General features: G+C 34.8%; 1 protein-coding gene and 1 long non-coding RNA gene across 3 annotated transcripts in view; one reads left to right on the top strand and one right to left on the bottom strand.

Moving 5' to 3' along the window:
* Positions 1-12,168: 12,168 nt before the first annotated feature.
* Positions 12,169-21,868, top strand: LOC106873126 (uncharacterized). Of its 2 annotated transcripts, none has more exons than XM_089362632.1 (2): positions 12,169-12,372; positions 15,966-21,868. In XM_089362632.1, the coding sequence occupies exon 2, from the start codon at positions 16,855-16,857 to the stop codon at positions 18,844-18,846; it is 1,992 nt and encodes a 663-aa protein (XP_089218758.1). In that variant the 5' UTR covers positions 12,169-12,372; positions 15,966-16,854; the 3' UTR covers positions 18,847-21,868. The 2 variants fall into 2 exon arrangements, with proteins under 2 accessions (XP_089218758.1, XP_089218757.1); XM_089362631.1 differs by having other exon boundaries at positions 12,169-12,487.
* Positions 15,966-22,634, bottom strand: part of LOC149132667 (uncharacterized) — a 30,808-nt gene continuing 24,139 nt past the window's right edge. Inside the window, exon 2 of the long non-coding RNA XR_016244273.1 lies at positions 15,966-16,104. This is a non-coding gene — a long non-coding RNA (uncharacterized LOC149132667). The remainder of the gene's footprint in view (positions 16,105-22,634) is intronic.

Here is a 22,634-nt window from a genome sequence, read left to right as displayed (position 1 = left end):
TTTGTATATTTAAATGGTTAACATATCAACATTTAGTTCAATGCTTACAATCAGCAGTGGCATGCTAAAATTACAGTCTTTTGATCACTTTTCTTCAGATTTCTATCCCATGGGATAATGAAGCCAAGGTAGATATACATCCCTTAGAGTGAATTAAGGCAAATTTTACCATTTGTTAGTTTTTGTCATGTTTCCTGTACATTGTGTTAAATGTGGTTTAGAAGCCTGCTTCCCCACCATGTGGTTATGGGTTCAGTCCCACTGTACGACACCTTGGGTAAGTGTCTTCTACTTTAGCCCATGAATGGCTTTGGTAGATGGAAACTGAAAGAAGTCCATCATATATGTGTGGAGGGGTGGACTGTGTAGTAAGAAGTTTGTTTCCCAACCAGATGGTTCCAGATTTCATCCCACTTTATGGTACCTTGGGCAAGTGTCTTCTACTGTAACTTCAGGCCGATCAAAGCCTTGTGAGTGGATTTAATAGACAGAAACTGAAAAGAAGCTTGTTGTATATATGCATGCATGTCTTTATGTCTGTTCCTCATCACTGCTTGGCAACTGGTGTTGGTGTGTTTAGGTCCCTATGACTCAGCAGTTTTGCAACAGAACAATAGAATAAGTACCAGGCTTTAAAAAAAAAATAAATACAGAGGTTGATTCGTTTGACTAAAGATTCTTCAAGGTGGTGCCCCAGCATGGCCACAGTCCAATTACTGAAACAAATAAAAGATGATGGATATACACATACACACACATGCATATATTTATGTATGTATGTGAGTATACATGTATTTGTTTGTGTGTAGCTTTGTCTTAATATTATGCGATGATTGTATCATACCATCATCATACAAGCAATACTTGTTTCCAGTCTCCTTTGAAGAGCATATCTAGTCATAGAGAAATATTACCTTGTTTGGAAACAGATCAGAGGAATGACTTCTAGTCATAGAAAATCTCCTTCAACAAATTTTGTCTGACCCATGCAAGCATGGAAAAGTGAATATTAATTGGTGATACTTGAAATATGTAGTCTGGCTCAGTGGACTAAAAAAAGTCCTTGGCTGAATAGTTAAGAATTTTGGTTTGCAAACATGAAATCCTGGCATTGATCTAGCTATACAGCATACTTTGGCGAGTGACTAACTGTTGCCTTAGTTTTAGGTTGACCAAACCATGTGAATAGAACTTGGGTTTATCGAATTTGTGAGATGTCTGCTGGGTAGATGTCCCTGTAATTCAAAGAGTTAGTCTTGTCACCTGCACTGTCATGTTTGTTTTGGAATACTCTATTTAACACTAAATTGGGGAGATACTTTAGTTTATAAAATGACTGAATTACTCATCACTGAAATCAATGGAGGGTCCATTTACTTTTCTATACACACATATGTTTGTAGAAGTGCATATATATAAAGAAAATGTAGAAAGATAAATTTTATTCAACACATAGATACTGAACAGTATATATATATAAAGGATAAAATCTTTTTTTCTTTAAAAGCAGAAAAAAGGATTTTATCCTTTATATATATATACTGTTCAGTATCTATGCATTGAATAAAATTTATCTTTCTACATGTTCTACAACACATTTCAACTCTTCAAAAACAGACTTGTTTGTTTACATACGGTGTAACATATATATATATATATATATATATATATAGGTTTGGTGATGCAAACAGGAAAATATATCTTGAAACATGAGTATATAATTTTTATAGGCCAAGAGTTTCATCCACTGGCACTTATATGTGTATGTATGTATCTATCTATCTATCTCTCTCTCTTTCTCTCTCTCTCTTTCTCTCTCTCTCTCTCTCTCTCTCTCTCTCTCTCTCTCTATATATATATATATATATACACATATACATTTGTAAATATGTTATATGGGTGTATGCACACTTACATATAATTATGTATGTAGATATAAATCTTTATATGTTACCTGTATCATAAATGAGTTCAATCTCAGTCGAATTTCTATGAGGAATTATGTGTTCCATGTATCTATGAAATCATGAAATGTCCTCACCCTGTTCCTTTTTTGCTGCCCTATCTATGGAATGGTTCTGCCTCCCTCATTAAAATAGAAGTGTATATTTATATAGTCCTGCATTAAAATATTTAGTAATACTGCCATTGTGTAGAGAAATGGCACCACATTCTTCTTATGGTTCCAACCAAATTCTAAATACGCACCGAGCAATCAAAATATTTATGAACATATATTCTTGTAGATATTTATTTTTTTCCCCTTTCCATTTATTATTATTATTATTATTATTATTATTATTATTATTATTATTATTATTATTAATACCATATCAATATTATTTTCAATATTTTTTGTTTGCCTTTTTTATCCTTATTATGGAGCAGAGGTACAGTAAAAAAAAAATTCAAAAAGTTAAATGAAAAGAAGTAAATTTTGATAATAATTCTTTGGAATATATATATATGAATATTTGCACATGTGTGTGTGTATATATATATATATATATATATATATATATATATATATATATATATATATATATATATATGCATACATGTATTACATATATGACATATGTATATGATATACATGCATACATGCCAACATATATGTACATATACCTGTGTATGTGTGTGTATATATTGAACATTAAACTGAAGAATTAATACGTTTTACATTTACATCATATTTTTACAAGACAGTCTGACGAAGACTAGCAGGCTAAAACTTTAAAGTCACTGTCACCCTTCTTCTAAAAGTATAATATATATATATATATATATATATATATATATATATATACGACATACATTCATTCTCATACACACACACACATTTCAAAAGTAAATAGACACCATCATTTTCCAAAGATTTATTTCTAGAAACAAAATATCAGTCATGCATTTAAATACTTAGTCTAGTATTTAGTAGACATGCCTTGAGGCACTAGGTAATGTCCACATGGTATGATGGGGGATGTCTATTTACTTTTGAGGTGTGTATATATATATATATATATATATATATATATATATATATATATACAGACACACACACAAATATATATGACAGTAGTAATCCTGCATGGCCTTAGTCTCAGTGGCTAAAACACCTCGAAACAAACACAATGCAACATATATAAATGGAAGTTTAATATTTCTCATTGTTAAACCTATAAACTCAGAATTGTTGAATTATTTTCATCTTTTTTATTATTATTATTATTATTATTATTATTATTATGATTATTATCATTATTATTATTTTCCTTGAATAAAAGAAAAGGATTGTTTATAACATTTGTGTTTTGTACTTGTTTTTCTATTGTACTGAATGTTGTAGTAATAGTAAATAGTGATGGTGGAGAAGGAGCAGCAGCCGTAGGATTGTTGTTTAGTGACATGCTGTCCCTGATCAAACACCTATGCAATCATCCCATGTTATTTGAGAGATATATTGTATGTCATTTTCTGAGAAAAATTTGGCTGCTATTTCCAACATGTTGAGTGACCACGTAGTGACTACCTTGTTATACTTTAGCATATATTGGCTGGTAAAGGCATGTGGCTAAGTGGTTAGGATATTCAGCTCATAATTGTAAGTTTGTGAGTTTAACTCCCGGTGATACGTTGTGTCCTTGAGCAAGACACTTTATTTCCCAGTTCACTTAGCTAGCAAAAATGAGTAGTACCTGTATTTCAAAGGGCCAGCCTTGTCGCACTGAATCTCCCTGAAAATTACATTAAGGGTACACATGTCTGTGGAATGCTCAGCCACTTGCACATTAATTTCACAAGCAGGCTGTTCCATTGCCATTTTTACTGAATATATTGATTGAATGAAGATTGCTAAAGCAGCAGCAGCAGTAGAAGCAGCATTAGCACAACAGTCTGATCCTAATCTTGATTATGCGTCTGAGAAAATTGTACCCCTGGACTTTCTGTACAAAATGTGACAAGGAATCATTAGGCATACGTTGTTCATTTGCTTCTGATTGAGTTACCAGAACTTGGAATTTATATGAACAAAATTTTTGCACACCACTTCAGAATCAAAATATTGATTTCAAATTTTGGTGCAAGGCCAGCAATTTTGGGGGAGGGAATGAGTTGATTACATCGACCCGAGTACTCAACTGGTACTTTATTTTATTGACCCCAAAAGAATGAAAGGCAAAGTCAACTTCAGCAGAATTTGAACTCAAAATGAAAATGCCACTAATGCCACTAAACATTTTGCCCAGTGTGCTAACGATTCTGCCAGCCCACTGCCTTTCTTAAGAATCAAAATATTCAAGCATACAAATGTGCTTTGCAAATGGCTTCATTTGGTGCAAAAATTTTCAGGGACAGTGAGTTTACAACAATTTTTAAAGCACAAGGACAGAATATTGGTGTTCTCTCCACCCTTTACAAAATAAAAAGCCACAGTTTTTACACACACACATATATATACGTATATTATTCTTAAACAAGAATTTTGTTGACAGTGACTTCAAAGTTTCAGCCAGCTAAGCCATCGTCTTGATGCATTAGAGTTCGTCTTGCCTTTATGTAGCCTTTGGGTGAGCTGGCCAAAACTTTGAAGTCACTGTAATCAACATTCTTATTTAAGAGTAATAAATTTGGTCTCTACAAAAGTACAGAGCGACCCATCAGATTAATGTAAATTTGTTTTTATTATAACTGAACATAAAAACAAACATAAATATATGTATATATATGTCAAAAAGAAGTACAGTGTTTCAACAAGAGCTGCCCATGCACAGTCTTAGAAGATATTTCATCAAGTGCTTCATATAAAGAATTTTTGTCAGATGCTTTTGGTATGCTTTAAAATGTACTTCAACTCTGAATTTTTAAGTTCCATCAACACCAAAAAAAGATCAGATAGCACTTCCATTGATTTAAGGTTTCTGAGTGTAAAACAGTAACAGTTATTATTGTTGCAAATGATCATGGTATATGAGATATTGTTTTGGAAGTGTTGTAACAGCAGTATAAAATTCTGCAATGAATCTCATTGTTCATCTGATGTCTTACAGCATCCTTTGCTTTTTGCTTATGAAGACGTATACTACTTTGATGTACCATAAGATGGTGAGAATCCCTTCATTTCCCAAAACTGTATAACATATGGAAAATATTATGCTTTGCAATTGATGATTGCAAATAATTTTTTTAACCATTTTTATTGCTCTCAAGTTCTTTTTCACCAGACAGAATTTAGTAATTGGGTGCAGCTGTTTGGACACTGCTGATTTAGCACAGTTGACTGGACATACGACCTGTTTTGGTGACTACATTTTGGGGATCTATTTTAAAATGGGGGCCACATTTTTCATTAATGTTTTATGTAGTGTTTTTGGTACTGAAAGACTTTCAAACTTTGTATACTTATCTATTTTGTGTTATAGAACAGAAAAATATTTTTGTATTCGAATTTATTTCATGTAAAAAATTGTCTTATTTTGATAATTTCAACCAATCACTGACAAGTATTCAGTTGTTTATATTTACTCCTTTGGCTGATTAAGCGATGTAAAGCGTATTTAATCTCCATACCTTCGTTTTATTTGCTTTTTTCATTTTAAATTTGCTTTACCCTAACCCTAACCCTAACCCTAGGGTTAGGGTTAGGGTTAGGGTTAGGGTTAATTGTTTCAGAATCGTTTGTTTATGTAGTCGGCACTTAATGTATATCGGCTGAATGGACGTCAGTGATTGGTTGAAATTACAGAAATACGACAACTTTCACATGGAATAACTTATGGATTTCTTTTTTTTTAAGAAGACTAAGAGAAAAAGATGTTTTATATGACACATTCTACCAGTGTTCCAAGTTTCAAAGTGTTTTGTTAATGAAAAATGTGGCCCCCGTTTTAAAAAAGATCCCATTTTGGTAATAGAGGTAAACACTCATACACTACACACATGAGCAGAAATATACACATACATATAGAAAGAGAAATTATAATTTATTAATTGAACATTATTAACATAAATACTTTCCCTCTCCTCATACATATAAAGAGAAATATGCTCAGACAAGTAAACAGAGAGAATGAGAGAAACATTATAACATCTGATGTCAAATAAAATAGGTGTCGAATAAGCGATGCCAAATAAGCAGTACTAAAGTGGCTGTGCCAAAACATTACATGTCCTTCACCTGTATGTTTTTGATGTGCATGTTGAAATTTAGTCAGTTGTGCTATATGTATCAAATAGAACTACATTCAAAGTCCTTATACACTTACAAGATGGCATTGACAATGTTATTGTTAGGACAGCTCCCACAACTAGCTATACTCTGACACAGTTTTACCAGAAGCGTGTAATATATGTGTTAGAGAATGTAGAATATTGTAGCTTATATACAGAATGTTTATTATTGCAATCTTTTCCTTACTCTGCAATGTTAAATGGAATGAAATCCAAGTAAAGCTGCTTCTAGAACAGTTATAATTTGAAATAAATTACCTAAATGCCTGAGATTTTCATCTCAAGGTTTCCAAATTGATGGAACTCCTGAACTAAATCACAGATATTTTGACAAACATGTTACTACATGTACGCAAATGAATAACAAAAGAAAAGGTCTACTTGACGCATATTTTAATCTGACTTATGCAAAAAAATTCATATTAATGAGATTGGTTCTACATTATGAGCAAAAATACCAAAATCCACGAAAACATGAAATATTTTATGCAACTGAATATGGATTATGGTCCAAACGTTTGCCTCAATGAAATACCCCAAGAATCTCATTCTCTCTATCTTCTATCTCGTCATCTCTCCTCTTCCATATTTCCTCTTGCATTCTCTTCCCACTTACTCCCTCCTCTCTCTTTCTCACTCACTCATACTCTCTCTTCCCTAATTACTTTCACTATAAACCAGATTGTGTCTCCACTGCCTCCCCTCCTATCCCACACTCCAACTTCCTTTTTACACTAAGCTGCAATATAAACATCATAAATTTGGTATCATTTCTATTTTTCATCAACGTCTCTTATTCCTTTACTCATCTTTGATAAAAGATTTACTCTGAAATGGTAGCTCCTCTTCCACTTCTTTTGTTGATGTGTTGATTTTTATTGTACACATTCTTTGATTGTAATTGTTGACTTCATATTTATACATTTTTTCACCGTGTGTTTTACTTGTATATCTCCATATAGGAAGCAGTTGAATGTGATAGCATCGAAATCAAACATTTACTTATGAGAGACAGTGATTATATATCACCTGAGAAGATACAACTAGGTCCTATTATACAGGTAAAACGTTACTTAATTTAAATTTAAATCCTGTATATATGTGGATCTATGTTGTATTGAAACATGTGTAGTGGTTATGAAACAGCTGTCAAATCATACTCCCTCTTCTTTTCGACTCTACTTTTCTTTCCTTTTTATTTTCATACATGAGGAATGCCTAAGCCTAGAATTGGTAGTATACCATAATACTGCCAGCTGTTTGGTAATTCTAAAGGTGAATGAGCTCTATTTTGTACTCTAATACATTCCTAATAGAATACATCTCAACTCAACTATAAATATATATATACTAGCAGAGGCACCCAGCGTTGCCTGGGAATGAAATTGCTGCTTATATACTGGAAGAAAGAAAGCAAAATATGCTGTATAGAAATTTGAGGACATTCTGTAGATGGACTCTCAGATGAATGATGGCTGGGTGCCTCTCATGAATGGGAAAATTGAAGATGCGCCAAAAAGCCTCATTGGTACTTGGAAACTTTTACGAAAATTAAAATGGGAATTAAATGAAAAAAATGATTTACGTGAATATCCTCACAAGAGTAATTGAAATAAATGGCGATTGTGGAACCCCCCCCCCACGCACGCACGCACGCATGCACACACACACACACACACACACACACACACACACACACACACACACAGAGTGTATCACACATCAGATGAAATGGACGTTTGTGTGTGTGTGTGACAGAGAGAGAGAGAGAGAATGATAGAGAGAGGTTTGTTGTCATGTATACGTACATGCATAAATATGCATACATCTTTGTGTGTGAGTGTGTGTGTGTGCGTGTGTATGAGAGAGAGAGAGAGTAAATACTACATACACACCGCTCTCTCACTCTGTCTCACACACACACATGCACACATACATCCAAAAATGATGGATGCATATGACAACACACCCCTTGACTCACTCACACTCTGTCTCTTACAAACACACATATACATAAATGTATACAAATATATTTACAAAGACACACGTGTATATGTGCGCGCGCGTGTTGTGTGTGTATGTGTGAGAGAGAGAGAGAGAGAGAGAGAGAGAGAATATTGCGAAGAATGAATGAAATAAACATGAAATGAAAAAGCCGTATAAATAAAAGCTCTTGTACGGAATGTTTAAATTTGTGGACTTAGTAAATATTTCGAACCTTTTTAAAGAAGTGAATCATAAATATGAAGAGCCTAATATTTATCCGAGGTCAAATTATTCATGCATCACAAGTATGGAAGCATTTGGTGAAGTCGATTTCACTTGAAAAGCGAATACACAAAAACGTCAAAATAGTGAGTGAAGATTTTGCCATTGCTACATCAATAATGGAAGTTGACATTGCATCACAAGTATGTAAGCATTTGGTACAAAAACGTCAAAATAGAGGGTGAAGCTTTTTGCCGTTGTTACGTCAATACCGGAAGTTGGCATTGAGGAACCTTTTTAAAGAAGTGAATCATAAATATAAAGTAATATTATATATTTTTAATTTTAAAAAATCAAATAAAGAGCCTAACATTTATCCGAGGTCAAATTATTCATGCATCACAAGTATGGAAGCATTTGGTGAAGTCGATTTCACGTGAAAAGCGAATACACAGACATCTCTGTTTTATATATTAGAAGATATATATGTATATATGTTAGCATATATATATATATATATATATATATATATATATATATATATATATATATATATATATATATATATATATATATATACATATATATATATATATATATATATATATATATATATATATATATATATATATATATATGTAATGGGCATATGATGTTTTATTTGTTTTCACAACGTCATGCGATGCAGTGAAATGATGTGCAATGTAATGGATACAGAACATGTAGAATCATGTTGGGGTCACCAATTGTAGTGGGCTGAAATGACATGCCATATCATGTCGATATGATGCAGCTGACTACCAAATATAGCGTGTAGTTGTAATGCTTGTAGGTTCTTGCATTGGAGTAACCAGTAAAAATCAAAGAATCAACACCAAAAAGGAAGAAATATTATTTACATATATTTTATTCATTTGCCCAACGTGTAGTTAGAGATACAGCAGTAATTGTAGTGGCAGTGACAACAAGTTTGCTCACTGGTTGTTAGTTGATAGTGTAGAAGTTGCTGTCTGCCAGTAGAGAGGGAAACAGTAAGGAATGCACAGTGCTGACTAGAAAGGATAAAGGTGGCATCGTCTTTTTTGTGGCCCAAAGCTTCACTTTGTATGTCAAGTGAGGGCAAAGGGGAAAGTGCTGCTCTTGATCATGGCTGATGCAAAAGAGGGTGTTGCTCCTTGGTCTGGCTGATACAAAAGAGAGAGATATGAAATGCTCTCTGTTATATAGACTATGGTCAGTAATGTAAGTCAAACCCTAACCAAAGGGTTTCTTTGATCAGCATAGGTTCTTGGGGTCAAGTGTTTCCCCATCAATCATTTGGTGTGGAGATGCAGACAAAGGATTTTCCTGCTTGTTTTAATAAGCAACAAGCAGGTGGATTTGGTTTCAAATCCCAGGCAGAGCTAAGTGAGGTCCCTACACTACAAAAAAGTTAACATTTCATTTTCCAAGCTGAGATTTGAAACTGAATCTAAGGATTCTTGCTCGCCCAATCCACCACTGGCTGAACAAGCCTGAAAGAAATTTCTTTGTCCTGTCAAAAAGTGATGGATAGATTTCCATGTGACCTCTGACCTGAACTATGTCACTGAAGGTTGAACTGGACAGCAGAAGACCTATGCAGGTAAAAATTACTCCTATGGTACGTCTGTTCTAGCTAGGATGACCATTATAAATACAGTCAGACACATGACAGATAGGCAGACAACTAGCAACAGGCAAGCAGTCAAGAGAGAAAGCCAAATGGCAGGCCATGAGGAAGCAGTGACCAGCAGAATACAAACAGACAGGACAGAAAGACAACATGACACGACCAAATGACCAACATGCACACAGACACAAAACATGTCTTGTACTACCTCATCACATCGACATACCATTCCTCCTGTTGTTTCTTTTTACATTGCCAACTCGAAGCAGTTGGTAACTTCATGTAGCAGCCTTCATTGATATTGTGAATCAAACCTTGAGTATCCAACACGTAAATGCAAATGTTGATCAAATAAATTATTTAAACTACATTCTGATGCTTTCCTCGTTTTTTTTTACTTTGATGTCATTCAACATGCCTATCTTCATCTACTACATCAACAACACCTTTTGCTACACATCCCACTACATGTGTGAGTGTGTGAGCATATATATATATATATATATACATACAAGACAATTACAATGAATTCAGCTTTTAAACATCTACATGGTTTTTTTTTTCTGTAGTCAATTCCACAGCATTTTTTATTTAAATGTGTTTCAAGCATGTTTCTGCTGCATAGACATCTCACAATTGCATCTGCATCCAGTTACATTCATCTGGTTGGACCTTGAATAAAGTTGCATAGACTAATAACCAAATGAATGTAATTGGGTACTAATGCAATTGCAAGATGTCTATGTTTATAATCCAGTGAAGTGACCCAGGATTTACCCATCAGATAAATTACATTGGGAGTGCTTACCTTAAGTAATCCTTCCTAGGTGCTCCTTAACACTCAATGTGGTTTGCCATTACTGAGTGCTCGAATGGTATCTACCTGGATACTTTATTCCTATCTATCTGTGTGTGTGTGTGTGTGTGTGTGTGTGTAAGTGTGTGTGTGTGTGAAGCTGAGTGGTAGGCAGTTTCCTTCTCAGCCATATGGTTCCAGATTCAGCCATACTGTGTGGCATCTTGGGCACATCTTCTATTATAGCTTTGGTCTGATCAAACCCTTGTAAGTGAATCTAGTTGTTGGAAACTGAAAGAAGCCTGTTGTGTATATGTGTGTATGTTTGTCCCCTCCACCACCACTTGACAACTGGTGTTGGTGTGTTTACATCACTATGACTCAGCAGTTGGACAAAAGAGACCAGTAGAATTGGTATCAGGCTTTGAAAGAAAAAGACACTGGGTCAATTTGTTTGATTAAATTTCTGAAGGTGGTGCCCCAGCATGGCCGCAGTATATTGACTGTAAAAAGATAAAAAGATCAAAATGTAGCTACATGTGGATTGTTGGTGATTTTTTTCCTCCGTCTTCTTTTCTCTTAGACTTTCTTCTGTCTCCTGTTTCTGAAGAAGAGCTTTGCTTGAAATCTAAAACAACCTTTCTTTCCTTCCCTGAGTGTCTCTTAATACTTTACATACACCACATCGTCACGTTGTTGTTTCTTTCTTTGTTTTTCTTTTTGGATTTTTGGTAAGTAGCTTGCTTCCCAACCACATGATTCCAGGTTCAGTCCCACTGTGTGGCACCTTGGGCAAGTGTCTTCTACTATAACTTCGGGCCGACCAGAGTAGATTTGGTAGACGGAAACTGAAGGAAGCTGGTCGTATATATATATGTGTGTATATGTTTGTGTGTCTGTGTTTGTCCCCTACCATCGCTTGACAACCGATGTTGGTGTGTTTACGTCCCCGTAACTTGGCTGTTCGGTAAAAAAAAATACCGATAGAATAAGCCCTAGGTTTACAATGAATAAGTCGTGGGGTCGATTTGTTCGACTAAAGGCGGTGCTCCAGCATGGCCGCAGACTGGAACAAGTAAAAGAATAAATGAATATATATATATTTGTACACATACATATATGTGTGTGTGTGTTTGTATGTGTACATATATATATATATATATATATATATATATATATATATATATATATATATATATATATATATATATATATACATATATGCATTCACGCACGCACATTAACACAAGTCTTCTGTACAGTTATCTCCCTTAGTCGGTAAACTGAGTTGATGTTCGCTATTTCAATGGTGACAACTTCCCGAGAGGGGAAGCTAAAGAATAATCATGAACAACACCGCCACCATCATTAAACACAGCAGACACGATGGTAACTGCGACAAAAGCCTGTCTGTATAAGTAAAGAAAAGAACAAGGGGGGAGGCATTAGAAGACCGATCTACCCAGTTGAGTTCGTTACGTCTATTAGGGTATGTAGTGGTCGTTTTTGTTTCAGACATTTAAATGGTCTTCAATCACTTCAGCCTTCTGTGACAGTTCTTGTTTTTATCTCATAGAAAACTAGATTGCTGGTTTCCATCCCTGGTAAGCGTAACACCCACCGTTGCTTGTTTTGTTTTCTTCTTAACGAATGCCCGTTTATTTATTTCATTTATTTATTTTTACTTGTTTTGTTATCTCTGGTTTTAGTTTTGTCTCTTAGCATTTTGTGTTATATGTATGTATATATGTATGTATATCGATTTGTGTGAATACAGCTGCCTCTGAATGTGTGTGTGTGTGCTTGCACGCGCATCTATCTATCTATCTATCTATCTATCTATATATATATATATATATATATATATATATATATATATATATATATATATATATATATATATACATATTTATATACAACGTGTGTGTAGTGTGTGTGAATGGATTTACGTACAAATTTGATGCTGTTTTCGTAAATATTCTTTTCCGATAATTCATTAGCCATTGTTATTATTGTTGCTGTTATTTCTATAAATATGATTATCAGTTAGTAATTATGGTATTTTTTCTTTTTGTTGAAACAATATTCTTTATCGTTCTTGTTTGTCGTCGTTCCACGGTTTTCGTCGTATGTTCACTAAAATAAACTGCTATATATACATATATAAAATGTGTGTATATGTATGTATGTATATATATATATATATATATATATATATATATATATATATATATATTTATATATATATTTATATTATATATATATATGTGTGTGTATTCGCATAACTAACATATCCCTATATTTACAAGGAACCTAACATGCGATCGGTTTTACTTTTCTGATGATATGGGTGAAGTGAAGTGGATTATGCTTTCGAAACCGGTGTTAGCAACTTTGACTCACTGGTGGTGGGGTGGGGGCTGTTTATGGTTGCATGGTCGGTCAGGAAAATCCTAATCAACTGATTCTGGGTTTAATACCAACTATCTTCTACCATATAAACTTGGGTGGACCTAAACCGTATGAGAGAAGTTGGGTGGCCGAAAACTTGGCCGAAGCCCTTTGATTGAACTGTACTTTTTCGTGGGAGTCTTGAGTGGAATCCAAGCATTTTCAGACCCTGTCTCCAATTCTGAATTGCCATACCTTATATCCTATTAATTATAAGATTGGTGTGGTATTGTCCTATTATTGTATCTTTCAAAACTAACAATTCTTTCTATTCTTTGGCTTAAGGCCAGTGATTTTGAGTGCAGGGGGAAGATGATTACATTACCCCTAGTGCTCAACTAAAACTTGTTTTATTGATCCTGAAAGAATGGAAGGCCAAGTCAAGCTTGGCAGTATTTGAACTTAAACATAAAGAGTCAGAAAAATGCTGCTAAGCATTTTGTCCAGCATGTTAACAATTCTGCCAGATTGCCGCCTTTCTCCCAGACCTAATAATATTTGGGGTCTCTGTTCTTGATAAAAATACTGTGCACCAGATTGCTGTTGCAGTCTACACTCTCATCAGCATTAAAAGTAAACAGCATTAAGATTTGTAGATTCCCTATGGTCGCTTGCTTGAAGAAGTCTAGGAGACATCAGAATCACTCAATTTAACTCAAGTACTTGATTGGTTCTTTATTCCAACAACCCCAGAGTGACAATAGGCAAAGTTGACCTCTACATTATTTTAACTCAGAATGTAAATGGCTGAAAATAAACACAGCAAGGCATTTTGTCTGACACTATAAAAATTCTGTCAATCTACCACCCAAATATTCATAGGCAGTGATATTAATGGTATTGTTCATTAGTTGTTCTCTAGTAAGGCATAATTTGATAAAAATTGGCTGTTATTCCTTATTAGTCAAGCAAGCATGTAGGAGACCCCTGTTTGGATTGAGTAGCCTGCAATTTTTAGAACTTTGATATCTTGAAAATATTTCTTGTGATGTTCACAAGGACTTTGAACTCCATTGTGAAGACAGACCTCCACGTTCTTGAAGCTTGATTGTTTGCAATCACATTTTTTGTAAGGTTGTATGCATTAGATTTTGTTTGGTCATTGAATGTCAAGAAGAAGGCTGTTTGGAGTGGAAAGAATCTAGTTTCTTCCTTGTACTCTTCATTTCTCATCTACCTACATTAGAGTTGCACAAGGAAAGCAATTCACCCATGAGGTGACATAGAAACTTATAAACTTCAATTTTTCGAATGTGATACCTGCTGTCATTTCCTTTAACAAACAGCTAATTGCAACAGAGCAGACTTTCTCAACTGATAGCATTTCACATTAAAAGAGGGTTAATTCTGATTAGATATGCTTTGGAAGGACCAAATATACTAGTGACCACTCTTTAAAATTACAAAAATAAGACTATAGAACCATACTATTTTGGAGCAAATTTTGCATTAGATATACATTTCCCAAATAAGAATCCAGCCAGATATATTGTTAAATTTAGTGAAGCTGTTAACTTTTCCATTGATAGGTACTAATATGAAAGAAAACTGACCAGCATTGAATATACAGGACCTCTTTCATTGTGGTTTACTTGTTATGGAAACAGATGACATTTAGTAAGAAGCAGCAGTATTCTAGAGTATCTTCATTTCTAATTAGTTGTGTATGTTTTATGACTGTTGTACTTCAAATGATTTTTCTCCTGTAATGATCACAGATATGACGCTGTGCATGAGAAATTTTCTTTAAAACTGTATGGTTTTAGGTCCAATCCCATTGCATAGCATCTTGGGCAAGTGTCTTCTACAATATCATTAGATCGACCAGTACCTTGTAAGTGGAATTAGATAGATGGAAACTCTGTGTAAGCTTGGAAGAGAAACCATTCCTGTTCTTGGGTGGCAAGCTTAATCTTTTGCCCAGTTTAACTTCCTTCCCCTCTACCTTGGGAGTAGACTCCACAGTGGAGTCCACTCTGTTGTAAACATTCAGGCCAGATCTCTGGTCAGGGGATATCTTCCTCCCACCACCTGCAAAGTGTTTTGGGCACTGCTCTTTCTCATCTTCAAGGCTTTAGTCAATCATATTGATCCCAAAGCTTTTTTTCTGTCAATTTTATCAATTGTCAAACTACTGAGTTACAGGGCATAAAGTGACATAACATAGGCACACATGCATGCACACACACACACACACACACACACACACACACATGTGCGAACACATGCAGCACACACGCACATGTTGGACTTCTGCATAATTATTATTTGCTTAATTTTTCTCCCAATTGGAAACTTCGTAACCACTCAGTGAAGCTGTTTTTTTAATATAAATCAACATCTATTTCATTTTTATGTTAACTTAATTTCATAGATCTTTAGACTAATTTTGAAATTTGATATATTTAATCTGTCTTTGGTCTGAAATGACATATATTGTACATGTTCAATAAAGAAACTGATTGGTGAAATGAATATCTATTATTAATGTTAATGAGTTACATTTTCTTGAAATGATATGTAATTATAATTTTGTTTGAAAAACAATCTTTGTTTTTGAAAAAAAAAAAAAAAAGAATAATTATATCTTTCACTACATTTATTTTTATAAATGCTTTCTTTTTCTTTCAGAAAACTCTAAAACTCTTGAAAAAGAATTATCACTGCTACTTTGATGTTAGGTGGATTATTATATATACATATGATGGAAGCTTCAGTGTACCACTTTTATACTTCTGTTTCCTACACATTACCTTGTTACACTCTATACCTGAAAGAGAAAAAAAAATTTCATTGAAAGATTTTGGTACCCTTTTAAAGAATTTTATAACTAAAGTCTTTAAATGATCTCTTTTGCCTAAATTTACAAGGATGAAAATAACAAAAGTTGCTCTTTGCAAAATCCAAGTTATTAAGGTACTGAATGTCTCCATTAATACTTTCACAAAAATCTATAACTCCACATACCAGGCTATTTAACAATAGCATTTCAGTTGCTTGCTTACTATTCTTCACTTTGATCACAAACCTACATAGCAAAGCTTCATATTCTTTTTTAATTCTGTGGAGCCTAAATTTTGCAACTTGGCCTGATAAATTTCCTGTTAAATGGATCTTACATCCTTTTTATCTTTCTAATGATTAACTATACGAATAACTAATTACATCCAATCACAGAAGATGACAAATGTAATACATCTTCTCCATGGAAATTTGACAGAGCAGTAAAGGAATATTTTTTTCACAGAAACATTTCACACAATCATAACTTCTCACTAGAACATTTGAAGACATGACTGTCAAAAAGTAATGTCACTGTTTAGATGACAAAAAAAGATTTTCACAAAATGCCAAGCTTTTGTTATGTAATTTAATTTTTATTGGTGGATAAAAACAGACATTATTGTATCAGTTTGGACGTCTAAGACAACAAACTTGTCACAAGCTAACACCCAACCACTTGGCCAAATTTCATGTTTGGAAGCTCCGTCATTAGAATAGAAAACATATACTAATTATCATGTACCAGGAACCAACATCTTCATATTCTGTTGGTAAACAAATGTCCTCAACTGACAATTATAGTCGGACAATTTTACCGGAAGACAACTGGAAAACTACATCATCTGGCACAACCTCTAGTACTTCTGGCACAGTTAGTACTTCTGACACACCTAGTACATCTGGTACGGCTAGTACATCTGGTACCTCGAGTTCATATTATGGGATATCGCACCACCGAAAATCATTTCTGCATCGATTTGGAGAAAGTACCAAAGCCTTTAAGTGTGAAATCTGTCGTAAAGCTTTCTCACGACGAGCAAACTTAAGAAACCATGAACGGGACCATGCCACAGAGAGTTTCAAAAACTTGGCTTGTGGTTTCTGTGGCAAAGTATTCAGCCAACGAGCTCACCTGCTGAGCCATGAACGTGTTCACACTGGTGAACGTCCATTCTCTTGTGCAATATGTTCAAAGTCATTTAATCAAAGAGCACATTTGCAAAACCATGAACGTATTCATACAGGCATAAAACCTTATGCTTGTTACGTTTGTCGAAAGGCATTCAGCCAGAGGGCACACCTCATCTGTCATGAACGGATTCACAGTGGAATAAAACCATATGTCTGTGTTGTTTGTTGCAAAGCATTCAGCCAGCAAGCCCATCTTATCATCCATGAACGCATTCACAGTGGAGTGAAACCATACCAGTGCAGCATTTGTTCGAAAGCATTCAGCCAGCGTGTGCATTTAACTAATCATGAGTGTGTCCATAGTGGTCAGAAGCCATATTCTTGCTTTGTGTGCTCCAAAACGTTTAGTCAAAAGATTCATCTCCAGAACCATGAAAGAATTCACTGTGGAGAAAAACCATTCAAGTGTTCCATATGTGACAAAGCTTTTGCACAGAGTGCAAACTTGAAAAAGCATGAATGTATGCACATGGGTTTGAAAAGATTCCAATGTGATATCTGTAGTAAAGAATTCACGCAGAGAGTGCATTTAATCAATCATGCATGCACACACACAAAATGTAAATTGTTTTACTGTGAGGTGTGCAAAAAGGGTTTCACTCAGCGAGCCAACTTAACCATTCACCTTCTCGTTCATTCTGGAGAGAAACCATTCAAATGTGGCACATGTCAGCGTGGATTCAGCCAGAGAGCAAACCTGAAAAAGCATGAGTATACACACACAGCTGACAAACCATTCAGCTGTGCTGTGTGCAGTAAAGGGTTTACTCAACGGGTAAACATGCAAAAACACATGCGCTCTCACACTCGTGAAGAAGTCAGTCGAGCAATGCCACCTGAGCAGCTGTCAAAGGACACATCTACAACAAGCATGTCACGGCAACAGTCGCATCACCATCACCACCACCACCACCATCACCGTAATCATGGTCATCACCACAACCAACACCACCACCATCACCAACAGCATCAACAACAGCAGCAACAGCAGCAGCAGCAGCAACCACAACAGCAGCAGCAGCACCATTCATCTTCCGCTAGGGAAAACCCGAATTCAAACACCTCTCATAATTCTAATTCCTCAACAAGTGTAAGTACAACATTGTCAACTGCAGCTAATGTAGTGTCCAGTTCTACTTCTTCTGTTGCCACTGCTGCTGCTGGGGCTGCTACAGTAACTGTACCAGTTTTCTCCTCAAGCATCTCCTCCACACCAACTATGAATGCATCATTAACTTCACACAACTCTATGTCATCCGTTCCAGCCACACCGCCGCCACCAGCACCAAGCCCATCATCTCATGCTCACTCCCGCTCAGCTGCACTTCGTTTGCAGCCCCTTGCATTGTCTTCGTCCTGGATGTCTTCGACCTGGGAATCGTGGGAATCCAATTATGGTTGGTCTCGCGGCTTCCAAGTCCCGCCAAGGTGGAGCTCGAGCTGGGCAAACTCCTCGTCAAATCTGTCATGCGGGGTGAGGCAGAGCAAACAGCAAAACAATCGGTCACAAAACAGCCAGCAAGCTGGTGTCATCTAAATTAATTCAGGAATTTAATGGTGAGTTTGAAAAGATTAATTTATACAAGGTGACGCTATTTAAAATGTTCATTAAAAAAAAAAATAATAGACGATCAAATCGGGTCATTTTGACTTTAACAGCAAGGGAGACTCTCAAACATCTACAACATTTGCAAAAATTTGACATAATATGTATTAAAATATGTAACTTGGGAGTGAGATGTGATCTCTCAATTCATCTACAAAAGCAGCAACAACCTATTTGATCCAAACCAGTCTGGAAAGCAGATATAAAACAATGATGATAGTGTAAATGTTTCTACAAAAAAAAAATGAATATGAGCACTCAATACATTGTGTATTGTCATTGTCATGGCAACAATCTCATCATCATCATCACCTAATCTTGCTCATCACCACAACCAACACTACCACCACCAACAGCAGCAGCAGCACCATTCATCTTTTGCAAGGAAAAACTCAAATTGAAACGCCTCCCATAATTCTAATTTATTATAATGTAGTAGATACATCATAACACTACTTTTACTTGACTCTAAGTTTCATGATTGTAGAGCATTCTTCACATGGTCAGGCCTGGAGGGAGAAACTTTCACTTCAATCATATCTGTTTTAAGGATGATCGACTTAGCACAAATGTCAAAGTCATGGTAGTCTTACTTGCCTATTTACACATACACACAAACACATATATTGATATATGCATATATTTATTTTTACACACACACACACACATACATGTATGCAAACATATGCACACACACACACACGTATATACCTATACACATATTCTAATGCATATGATATATGTGTATATATTTATAATGTGTGTGTATTATAGATGCATACATTATATATATATAAAATATGTTTGCATACAATATATATATATATATGTTATATACATCTACATGTATATGTATGTATGAATGTATACGTATGTGTGTATATATATATATATATATATATTGATATATATATGTATATTTATATATATATGGCTGAAGATTAACATGTTTTGAAACTTAAAGTACCACAGAATTTGAATCAAACTGTTTTGATTCATACATACATACATACATACATACATACATACATACATACATACATACATACATACATACACACACACACACACACACACACACACACACACATACATACATATATATATATATATATATATATATATATATATATATATATATATATATATATATATTTATATAATTGCACATGCAAACATATACACACATACTAAAATTACATCATTGGAGCAGTAATTTATTTATGTATGTTTTGTTATACAACTTATTTTTAAGTTGAATCCCTATCCTGTCATTAACCCCTTTCTTCTAAAATAGTTGAAGAATCTGGGGTGTAGGAATTGGGCCAGTATTGGAACTTTTAACTTCTTGCTCTCTATCTTATGATCTCTGAAATTTAAGAATCTTGTGTTAACTAAGCTCTTATTATTTATTGTGACTTTGCCACCACCACAATGCTAAGACTACAACCATTTCTACAACCTCCAATGCCACCACCACAACCATCTTCTGCAACCACAATCCCAAGACCAATACCAGCATCATCTTCAAAAGCACAAATTTTACCACTACACTCTCCAATGTCTCCATCACTACCATCCATGAGACATCCTAACATAGTCAATGCTACTACTACCATCATCATCATCATCATCATCCACTGCCACCACCACCACCAACACTATCATTGCAGCCATTATACACATCCACTGTCACCACTACACCACCACCACCATCACTGCCATAATAACCACACCTACCACCTCCAACACCATTGCCACCACTATCTATGAGACATCCTAAGTTAGATTCTACTTTCACTTTCTAGTTGTTCTTTGAGTTTATTATATCTATCTACCTCTCTAAAAGATGCAAACAAAGTAGCATTAAATGGAGAATGGATGTGCTCAGAAAGAGAGTAAGTTCCATTCCAATTTACAACAATTATAGAATTATTCTCAAACCATAAATGAATGGTGAAGGAGGAGTCATGTTTCCTTTGAGAGGTTACAGAAGTATTATTACACTGTTGTTAGAGTAGCTGTGGGAAATGTAAGCTGAAATTAAATTTGATGCCAAATTCTTTTATAGTCATGTTCCCAATGAAATACATATAATCAATTTGGACAGTCTTAGTAAAATAACTACTTTCTTTAATTATTAATCAGGTGTTTGGATCAACAAAAGTATGAGATAAAGGTGAGAAGGTCAGTAGAGTGTCTATCTACTTGCAACTATGTAGACACTTAAAATAATGAGTGAAAGCATGGTATACATTACTAAGTCATACTCGCTTGCAGGCAGTCACTATGATTGTTTTTATCTACTCCTATATCTTCAGTTTTGTCTTTCATTGATGTTTCATTGCATATTTGGACATAACAAGTAATTCTTCATTGTCAAGCTGTCCAACCCATGCCAGCATGAAACATGGATGTTAAATGATGATGACTACATGATGACACTTCACATCATTGAAACATTGGGAATAGGAACTAGATCATCTGATGATGTTAACACCTGACAGAGTGGCTTCCTCTCCATGTAGTGAGGAAGATTTTAATTCATATGTTTCTCCCTTTAGCATTTAAAGAGGCCATATCTGGCTCAAATATTCTACCTGTTTTATGTTCAAACCTGCCAGATCTGGCCTCTTGCACTTATCCTAGAAAGTCAATCTAAAAATAAGCAATCTCATCAATGGAATCTCAAGGCTACAGGTAATGCATGATTCATTCAGAACAATGTGAATAAGCAATCTGAATGCTAAAGAGTTAAGATGAAACAAGAATTGAACACTGGTTTTTAACGGTGATATCAGAGATCTTTTAAATTGAATTACATTACTTTTATATTGAAACAAACTACTGTAACAATGTGAAACAAAATAATTGTATTCTTATTTGAATCAAAATCCATTATTCTCAGTATCATAAATAAAGGTGTGCAGCCAGTCACACCTCAGTGCTTACATGTTTGTCTTGTCTAATAGATGGAAGATTCCTGAACATAAACTTGAGTCACTCAGCCAAGTTTCATCTGAGCAATATATGTGAAAGTTCTGGAAATTTGTGACCTTTTTGTATTTCAAATAATGTGCAAGTCTGAGGATAATATACATTGTAGGATACAGACATACAACTAAACTTCTATATTTTAGATTTTCTCAAAAAGTCTAACAATTGCTGACTAATATAACTTGCTTCTCTATTGCTGCCTGTGTCTCTCCTCTCTTTCTTTCTTATTCTATCTACAGATAGGTGTGTGTGTGTGTGTATGTTCTTACATATACACATTCATACGTTACTTCTTTTACTTGTTTCAGTTATTGAACTGTGGCCATGATGGGGCACCACCTTGAAAGGTTTAGTCAAACTAATTGCGCCCACTACATATTTTTAAGTCTGATATTTATCAGTCTTTTGCTAAACCGTGAAGTTGCAAGGACATAAACAAAACAACACCAATTGTTAATTTGTGATAGGGACAAACACAAAGACATTGTCTATGATGCTACTGGATCAGCTAAAATATGTTATCCCCTACTATATTATTGAATAGTTTTTCTTCTGTTTGTTATACAAACTACACCCTCACACACACAAATGCATTTTTTGTAAGGTGGTTGGTGTTAAATCCAGACACAGAAACTATGTTGCAAACAGAAAGTATGAGCAAAATGTAGTCCTGCAGCCCAGTTGGGAGTGGAGGTGGAGGGACTGGCTCAGTTCTGCCCAAC

Source organism: Octopus bimaculoides, chromosome 14 (assembly GCF_046866305.1).
Source record: "Octopus bimaculoides isolate indiv1 chromosome 14, ASM4686630v1, whole genome shotgun sequence".
NCBI lineage: Eukaryota > Metazoa > Mollusca > Cephalopoda > Octopoda > Octopodidae > Octopus > Octopus bimaculoides.
Note: the sequence above shows the minus strand (reverse complement) of the source record. Positions and strands in the feature narration are given on the sequence as shown.

Bases quoted from the DNA above. Each gene is read 5' to 3' on its own strand.
- LOC106873126 (XM_089362632.1), top strand. From the start codon at position 16,855: ATGTACCAGGAACCAACATCTTCATATTCTGTTGGTAAACAAATGTCC.